The sequence below is a fragment of the Formica exsecta genome, unplaced genomic scaffold (assembly GCF_003651465.1).
Source record: "Formica exsecta isolate Colony F162 unplaced genomic scaffold, ASM365146v1 scaffold191, whole genome shotgun sequence".
In the NCBI taxonomy this organism is placed as follows: Eukaryota; Metazoa; Arthropoda; class Insecta; order Hymenoptera; family Formicidae; genus Formica; species Formica exsecta.
The window spans coordinates 1,462,343-1,471,916 of record NW_021849211.1 but is presented as its reverse complement, the minus strand read 5'-3'; the positions used below and the strand labels follow the sequence as shown (position 1 = coordinate 1,471,916).

At 33.4% G+C, this 9,574-nt stretch overlaps 1 protein-coding gene and 1 pseudogene across 3 annotated transcripts; one reads left to right on the top strand and one right to left on the bottom strand.

Moving 5' to 3' along the window:
• Positions 1-3,974, bottom strand: part of LOC115233770 — a 9,837-nt pseudogene extending 5,863 nt beyond the window's left edge.
• Positions 3,975-3,994: 20 nt separating this feature from the next.
• On the top strand, positions 3,995-8,745 carry LOC115233771 (band 4.1-like protein 5). 3 transcript variants are annotated; one of them, XM_029804346.1, is made up of 7 exons: positions 3,995-4,061; positions 4,150-4,550; positions 4,945-5,269; positions 5,382-6,086; positions 6,475-6,911; positions 7,221-7,655; positions 8,076-8,745. In XM_029804346.1, the coding sequence occupies exons 2-7, from the start codon at positions 4,398-4,400 to the stop codon at positions 8,205-8,207; spliced, it is 2,187 nt and encodes a 728-aa protein (XP_029660206.1). In that variant the 5' UTR covers positions 3,995-4,061; positions 4,150-4,397; the 3' UTR covers positions 8,208-8,745. The 3 variants fall into 3 exon arrangements, with proteins under 3 accessions (XP_029660206.1, XP_029660207.1, XP_029660205.1); XM_029804345.1 differs by lacking the exon at positions 3,995-4,061 and having other exon boundaries at positions 4,119-4,550; XM_029804347.1 differs by lacking the exons at positions 3,995-4,061; positions 7,221-7,655 and having other exon boundaries at positions 4,112-4,550.
• Positions 8,746-9,574: the final 829 nt, after the last annotated feature.

Here is a 9,574-nt window from a genome sequence, read left to right as displayed (position 1 = left end):
ATTTCTTAGAAATTAAATAAAGAATAAGAACTTGTTATTCATTTGTACCTCTACTAAGGTTAATACGCGAGTTTATAGTAATTATGAGGATCTAAAATTTCCTAAAAAAAAAAAAAAAAAAAAAAATTATATTTTTATAAAATATTTAACTATCCAATAATTTATTTAAGAATGTGATTATTTTTCTCTTACTGTAAAATGAGTAGTAACTTGAAATGCATGTTGTTGATTAGACAATGTTCGCCTGTTTGTATTATATGGAATATTAGTATCTTTTTTCAATTTCTCCAATTCAGCAGTTGTCAAAGCCAACTTTTCACTAAAAAATGCAAACAATTATATATTCTATATTAAACTTGCTTCATTGTGTATTTACCTGGTTGAATTGAGTTTTTTAAATATGCCAAAATTAGAGTCAAATTTAGTTTTACACTCGTTTTCGATGTTACGAGCTTCTTTCAGGGCTTTAACGGCTTCCTCATTTTTTGTAAATGCTACCTAAAAAATAATTAATTATAATATGTTATATAACACTATATATTATGTAACTTTTCAGACTGTTACTTGTGTAAAATTTTCGATGTCTTTAGCGCGTGCTAACAGCCGGTATTCTTTCTCTTGTAATGCCTGCTGTTGCATTTCGAGATGCTTGATTTTTTCTTGCCATTTCAATCGTTCTTGATTCGCGAGTATAGTAGCGTCTTGAGCTGTTTTTATAGCAGCAGCTGACTAAAAAATTTTTTAAAAATATATTTGCACTCTACATACTTGGATCTAATCTTTTTAATTTACCTCTATCTTTGTAATATTATCCGAATTAGTTTTTATTGTCCTTAAAACTTCATATTGCTTCTTTTTAGCTGCAATAACTTCTTTCTCCTTTGTTAAAAGCTTCATTTGTTTTTCTTGTTCGTTAAACCAAGATTCTTTTAAAGCCTTATAATATCATATATATACATATACGTAGATAAAATTTTTAAATAATGCAGTCTATAATTTTATTCTCAAATACTAAGTATACCTCATAATTACCTGTAAATGATTATATTCCCATTGTACTTTTTCTTCGAACAATTCTCTTTCACGCGACAGAGATTGTTCTCTTTTTTTTAGTGTTTCCAATGTCTCGTTAAGCATAATACTTTTTTTCTCTAATTCAAGCATCAATTGTGCAACATGCGAATCTAATTTGTCTGCTACTTTCATCATTTTATCACGTTCTTCCATCAATAACTCCTGTTGTTTCTTTATTTCTACACTTCGTACTGTAGCAATATTATGCAAAATGAATAAAAACTATATACTATTTACAACTACTTAAATACATCTTAAAACATTGTTTCAACATACTTTGCATGTCTTCTTCTTGAGTTTTTAAATAACGTTCTCTTAACTTTACACTTTGGTCTTCTCTATGATCAGTCTTTTCTTGCACATTTTTTATATTCTCTATAATAAAGTCAGCTTTTTGTAACAAATTCTGCATATCAGTCTTGTGAGTTGCTATTGTTGTCATAGCCAAGTTCTCCACTTCTCTCATTTTTAATATATTCTCTATTGTATCAAAATGCTCTTTCTGCAGCAGTCTTGTATTTTGAGAATGGCGTTTATAAATTTCTTCTATAAATTGTGTATGTTCCTTCTAAATAAAATAATAATTAAAATATTAACAACAGCAAATCTTCAATTACAATTCATGATATAATCTTAATATATTTAAAAAATTTATACCTTTAAATTCTGTATTTCTTCTTTATAAAATGTTTCAATTTGCATTTTTTCATTTTTTAACTTTTCAATCTTTGTTTCATAATCCGTCTCTAAACATTCAAGTTCCTGTTGCATTCTCTTTTCCAATGTATCTGTTCTTTCTTGCAAGAATCCTATTTGCCGTCTAAGGAAAAATTATATGAATAACTTTTTAAAGAGAAAAGTTTTATATATATATACACATATCACTAATTGTTAAATAATAGTTTCACTTACTTATACGATTCATCTAGAATCATTATCTCATTTTCATATTTTTCGTTTAAACTACGTATTGTTATTGTCAGATGAGAGTTTTCTAACTCCAATTTATGAACCAAGTTTTTGTAACTCGCGTTTTTGCAAATTAAATTGCCATATATATCTTCCGAATTTTTATTTGCATCAGGAGGAACATCTATTGCATTAGACTGCACATAGAGTACAAAATTATATATACAAATGTTACTTTGCAAAAATTAATTAACTAAAAGTTCTTTTTATAAAAAAGAATTTTATATCTCTTACTTTATGATAATCTTCATTTTTTCGTTTTTCATATTCATTTATTTCGATTTTTTGATCATTTGATGATGCTGTCAATTCTTTTTTTTCATGTGGCAGTGATTCAGCTACTCTTGTTTCATTTTCTTGAACAATTTTATCAGAGCTCGATCTTCTATGTCTGCTGAATAATTCTTCAGCAGGTGTTATTTTATCTTGGATATAGTCGCTATTTTTATCTTCTGTTACCTTTTTAGGTTCCAACCAATCTGGTAAATATTGTTTAGTTTCAGATTTCTGTCTACTTGAGTCTGCAGACACTGTACGTCTTTCTTCCACCTGTTAAATAAAAAAAAAATTAGGCATAATTATAGAGAAAAAGAAAGAAATATTATTATAAATCATCATTTTAAACATATACACATATTAAGCTTGTATTTACAGTTTTCTCAGTTTGATTTGACATGCTCAAAGAGAATAATCCTAAAGGATCATTAATAATCTCCGAAGTTCTTTTGCCTCTACGTGGCTCTCTCGTTCCGAACGCTGTTGGTGCATAAGTCGAATGCTGCGATTGTATTCTAGGTTCAGTTGCATGCTGTGTGACTCCTTGTTCGATTTGTACAGATTTTTTACTAGCATTTGATTCTTTTGATGGTGATATGTGCAATGTATTTCCAAATAAATCTTGCATCAATGACAGCTTTCTAGCTTTTTCATCTGTTACTTTTGACTTGTCAATTCCTGTAGTGCTTAATGCAGATGTCAAATTATTCTCCTTTTCACTTGGTTTGAAACTCGATAATGACTCATTGGAAACCTTTTTATTAAACAAGTCATCTATTATACTTTTATCTCTTACTCCTACCAGATTCTTTTGGCCTGATGAAAAATCTTTATCAGCTAACAAATCAGCTAATGGATCATCTTCATCTATAAAATAAAAAATAATAATTATATAATAATGTTTTATTAAAAATGCATGTGTGAATCTTTCTTTTTTATTAGATTTAGATGATTTATACATATATATTAATTAATATTAAATTAAACCTGCAAATGTAATTTTTTTTTTGCCATCTTCCATAGATAGATTTCTTTTAAATGCGTTACTAAATAGTTTATCATCCAAATTATCCATATCCTCCACCGTTTCTACCATTTTTGTCGTATTCACACTTCAGTGAATCATAAAATATATTGCAACTCACAGTTCATATAAACTTTTCAGTCATGTGAATCATTTTAATCGCTTATTGACTTCATATAATAGGACACAGTATATATATTATATATATATATATAATATTATTTGAGGAAAAATTAAAAAAGTATAACTATTTATGTACATTTAATTAAAATCGATACTGTGCTTATTAATTTAACCTCACGTAACTGACAATCAATTACAATTATTGACTGTATTTAATACGCTACTGTTTATGCCATGTATTGGCTGGGATACATGTTTATTTACATATAAAATTCATGGTCTTCTTTGAAAAACTAGCCAAGATTTGCGGTAAGGGGAGTGGTAATTAATTTCATTGATAGATGTGTTATTCAAAAAAGCGAAAATATATGTGAGTGAAGTCACCAACTTTTCGATTCGTTCTCCTAAATTCTAAACAACTATAGACCCCATTGATATTGACATATTTTGATTTCTGATGTCAATGCTAAACGACTAGACCACTTCTCATGCTCATTCCCATTGTCGCTAACTAATGTTCAGTCTTCAGTCTATACATTTATACGTTTATGATTGTGAGCTTTTAGCTTGCCATCATCGCCATCTGGCGATCCAGGTACGAAAGCATTGTTATTTGCTCAACTGCGATTTGCTCCAATTTATGGAATTCGCCGCGGATGTACGAACGGATCTCTCTGTTACAGTTGTGCGATTCTCGGCTGTCCTGCATAATCCTGAAGGAGTGGAGAATGTAGCAGAGTGTAGCGGATGCTACCCTTCTGCGAGATCGGGACGAGAAGCAGTTAGCAATTGCATCGTTCGTGCCGTTGCGTTATCGCGATAGCGATATAAAGGCAGGGTGGGCGGATCGCGACGCGTACGTTTCATCGACAGGTCGATGATCAACAATCACGCGTCCCGCTCCTGCGAGCTCGAAGGGTGAAGGGCCGTGATGTTGAGATTCTTGTCGCGACGGAGGGCGCGCAGCGTCAGCGGCCAGACCGCTTCGTCGCAGATCAAAAATCAGAGATTACCCAGCAACAAGAATATCGTGCAGTGTAGGGTGGTGCTGCTGGATGGCACGGATTTACCTATAGAGTTGTCAGTAAGTTTTTTTTTTTTTATTATAGGAGAAAAAGAACGAAAGCAGCACGATTAATGAGCCATATCGATGGCAATTATCTGGGTATATTTATAAATGTGATTGATTTGATAAATTTTTTTTAGCGATTTATCATAATGCAAAGGAATAGATAGAATTTATTTAACTGTCATTAGTAGTTAGCAATAGGAATATTAATTTTTATTTTACAATATTGTTATGTGATGATTCTATTATCTTTTTTATTTTTCCCTTATGTTTAATACTAAATTTTTTAGTTCAACATTTTTACATTTAAACTCATTCAAAATAAATTCATTTATTCTTATGCAATATTTTTATATACTTTTACAATAACACTATAATGCTTTCATAACTCTGTTGATTTCTTTTACAGAAAAAGGCCTTGGCTGGTGACTTATACGAACAAGTATTTTATAGCTTAGACTTAATAGAGAAAGATTATTTTGGATTGCAATACACAGATAGTAATAATGTTCAACATTGGTTGGATCCAACAAAACCTATTAAAAAGCAAGTTAAAATAGGACCGCCATACACACTTAGACTAAAAGTAAAGTTCTATTCATCGGAACCAAATACACTGCGTGAGGAGTTAACACGATATCAATTCTTTTTGCAATTAAAGCAAGATATTTTGGAAGGCAAGCTTCAGTGTCCTCATCAGGTCACAGTTCAATTAGCTGCTCTGGCTCTTCAATGTAAGTACTTAAACAATATATTTTATTAAAATTAAGCTGTAATTCTTGTTAGAGTAATTATCACATAGCAAATGATTATTGCATGTATTAAAAAATGAAACTTTTATTCTAGCTGAACTAGGAGACTATGATCCCACTATGCATAGCGCCGCAACTGTCTCGGAATTCCGTTTCGTGCCAGGCCAAACAGAGCAGATGGAATTGGAGATATTAGAGGAGTATATCAAATGTAGCGGTCTCAGTCCAGCTCAAGCGGAATCTACTTATCTTAGCAAAGCCAAATGGCTGGATATGTATGGCGTTGACATGCACACCGTCCTCGGAAAGGATGCCTGCGAGTACTCTTTGGGATTAACTCCAACTGGAATTCTGGTTTTCGAAGGCACGCAGAAGATAGGGCTCTTCTTCTGGCCGAAAATTGGCCGTTTGGATTTTAAAAAGAAGAAACTGACGCTGGTGGTCGTAGAGGAGGACGATGAAGGCAGGGGCGAGCAGGAGCACACGTTCGTGTTTAGACTGGTGAACGAGAAGGCCTGCAAGCATCTGTGGAAATGCGCGGTGGAGCATCACGCTTTCTTCCGTCTGCGTGCGCCGGTCAAGGGAGCCAACGGCCGTCAAAACTTCTTCCGCATGGGTTCGCGTTTCCGTTATAGCGGTAAGACGGAGTTTCAGACGACGCAGCTAAATAGAGCACGCCGCACCGTGCAATTCGAACGACGACCAAGTCAAAGGTATGCGCGACGACAGAGTCACGTTCTTCGCGAGCGACAGCGTCAACAGCAGCAAGTAGAACCACTACAACCATCACCACCGCCAGGTGAGATATAGCAAAATATATTGTAGCATTTGTGATACATGCAGCCTCCAAAATCTAAAATAATTCTTTCTTAACAAAAATATCGAGATATTAAACTTTTTTGTTAATTGATTAAAGAAGAGAAATTTTTGTGATAAGTTGCAGTTTAAAAATACAATTCTAGATAAAATCTTTAATTATTTTTAAACAAATTTTACTTCGATAAAATTTTGAAAAATATTTTCTTATATTTAGATATTTAAAATATTTCAGAATTTACAAGAGAAACATAATGTTCAATTAAATTTTAGTACACGAAAAATTATCGATATTTTGTTAAGCAGTATTTTGTTGGACACATTATCTTTGTATCATATTTTATAAGGATGGATTTCAAAAATATTTTCAGCCGAGGAAGAACCTTTGCAGCGTCAACCGAGTCGATCCAGTACAAAATCCAGTACGGACTCGTCGAGCGTTCAGGGCACATCGTCGCCTTTGGTAGATTCCTTGCTGAAATCTCTCGCCAAAGATCAACAACCTTTGGAAGCCAGGAACCAGACGACGGTTGTCAGTAGCGAGAAGGAATCAGAGCCTATGAAGACCAGTTTAACGGTCGAAACTATCACCAGTCAAGTGCAGTTAGTGCCTAACAATCAAGTGGGTGGAACGTTGTCGTTGCCCCCTCGAACGCCGATTCCGCCGGAATCTTTGAAGTGTAACATACTGAAAGCAACTCTCGAACAGGGCAAGAACTCGAATTTGGTTTCCATCACGTCCGCAGACGGATCGGGAGCGATCGCAAAGAAGAATCAGCACTCGGATGCTGCGACCATCGTCTCCGTGGTAAGCCTTGTCGAACTTTCATCGCATTTTTATAGTTTTTTGTCCTGCTTTATTTTCACATTATTACGCATCCTACATATAATATTATTATATGTTTTTTTATTTTATTCCTTATGAAGTTGTATATTTTCTCTTCTGTATACTTGTATTATTCAATATTTTATAATAAAGTTTTCAATGTTAGAGCAGCTTATTAAATGATAATTTTATTATTCTCTTGTTTGTGTTGACACATTTATTTTGTTTGCTTCTGCCAGCTAGCTGCCAGCCATAATATGTATTTGCTTTCTTGCTTTTTTCGTCAAATAGGGCGGCGATAAACTGACTCTCTCCGTGAGCGGCGCGACGACAGCGGTAAATAATCCTTCTACAGATGATGCTGTAACCGTAACGCATTTCTCGCTGGACAGTTGGGGACAGATCGAACAAAAGACGACACCTTTAAGTCCGAAAGTGTCGAATCAATCGCAAAATCCTTTCAATCCATTCACTAACGACACTAGCAATGACACATCTAATACACACGAAGTAGCTTCCGAGGAGGAAGCGAAGCCGGAAGACGATAAGAAAAAGAATACCAATCCGTTCATAGATTCGAATCCGTTCTTGGGCATACTCAATCCCTTCAAAGATTTACAGCCAGTTACAACGGAGAAGAAGGTCGAGACGGATACGGAAAAAGCCGGAGCACGTGTCGTTAAAACAGAAGAGATACAGACGACTACTACGACACTCACACACAAGGTCAGTTATATCTCTTACGCTTGCAAGCCAGCTATAGCGTCCCGTTTATCACATAAGTATCCCGGTTTCACCATTAAGACTTACTCTTAAAACAAGTCTAGAAGATATATTGGGCGTTAATTGTGAAAGAAAAGCAAGAATATTTCATTCTAGGCAGCAAGTTAGACTTATTGGTGAAAGCGTATGAGGAGTTGTTTTGTGTCCCTCATGTGAAAGTCGTCTTTGTGCGTGCAAAGTATTAAACATTGTTCTATTTTATTACTTAAAACACACCCATTAAAATTCTATCATTCCAACTGCGACATCATCAGCATTTTTTAAAATTAATATATAATTAAATATCACAGTTTTTAATAATAACAATAATCGAGAAAAAATTAATTCTAAATATTATATTGAGAGAAATTTTTTTTTCTGTAGGATGAAAGTCAAGCGGCGTCAGACATTAGTCCCTGGTTGGTGGCGGATCCGTCGCAGAGTCCAACGCCTGATCAAACACCAACTAAACATACAGTCATCACGAGAAAAACGGTAATTACCACACAGTTATAAAATATTTATTAAGTACAAAGGAAATATAATGTTGATGTACAATACGCGAGAAAATAGTACGAACATGTATATTTACTCTGATCTTCCTCGGACTGCCTGCATCTCTTTTACTCGATGCGCTTATAGAATGCATAATGTTAGTGACATGACGATTAAAATTGGGCACACAAAAATGAACTACTTATTAAAAAAATACTTTTCATCCGAAAGGATTCTAAGTTGTACTTAAATATGCAAGAGTAGCTACCATTGGGAAGGCATTGCTTAAGTCATTATTATAAATTTCTGTGTCGGTTAATAAGGGTCATTTTATGACGACCACACAAGGATTTGCATTACGAAGCAAATTTCTATGTATAGCACCATAAACATTCCTTAATTCTACATAACGCGTGTTAAGCTAACATCTTAAACTTACGCGTTGCTAAAATAAGTGTCCTTATCGCCCCTGCCAATATATATTGTAAGTATATAAGCAAGAGGTCTATTCGTTTTAACTATACGCGTTTTCTTTTTGCAATTTGATATTATTTTCTTTCTTCCTTTGGTTAATAAGGGTCATTTTATGACGACCACACAAGGATTTGCATTACGAAGCAAATTTCTATGTATAGCACCATAAACATTCCTTAATTCTACATAACGCGTGTTAAGCTAACATCTTAAACTTACGCGTTGCTAAAATAAGTGTCCTTATCGCCCCTGCCAATATATATTGTAAGTATATAAGCAAGAGGTCTATTCGTTTTAACTATACGCGTTTTCTTTTTGCAATTTGATATTATTTTCTTTCTTCCTTCTGAGCATACGCTCGTTTCGCTTTAGATGCAGACAGAATATAGCTAAAACGAACAGATCTACATTACATGGGACAACATGTATTGTTCATGTTTGAATCCACGCATTTCTAAAGTAGTATTTTTGTACTACTAATCACTGTGCCTTAAAATTTAACATGAGATGAACAAATATGTGATTATGCAAATATTAGGAAATAAAGAAAACCCCATATTCGCTTTATGACTGATTAAAAATATATAAGTATATTATACCCCCGTTATATAATAGCATATAAATTATATAAATAATTTTTATATAAGAGTACATATAGATCTGACTAACAATAAGACTTTTTAAAAACAGTTTTATCGGTGATAAATCATAAATTTGCTATGATGAATCAGTTCGATCACTAATATTGATTCTATTTTTTAAGAGACATTTCTGTCGATAATATATTTATATAATATGTTAGAATGACAATACAATAGATGAATGAATAAAGAATCAATACGAGTCGTCGCCAGTCTTAGGTAAAGCACAACTTGTGCCTCAATCTTGCAGCTATAATGATATATATATATATA

What these genes read in the sequence shown, in the direction of transcription:
- LOC115233771 (XM_029804346.1), top strand. Translation starts at nt 4,398, where the DNA reads ATGTTGAGATTCTTGTCGCGACGGAGGGCGCGCAGCGTCAGCGGCCAG. An exon ending in CTGCGACCATCGTCTCCGTG is followed by an intron (nt 6,912 to 7,220) that starts GTAAGCCTTGTC and finishes TTCGTCAAATAG; the next exon opens with GGCGGCGATAAACTGACTCT. An exon ending in CTACGACACTCACACACAAG is followed by an intron (nt 7,656 to 8,075) that starts GTCAGTTATATC and finishes TTTTTTCTGTAG; the next exon opens with GATGAAAGTCAAGCGGCGTC.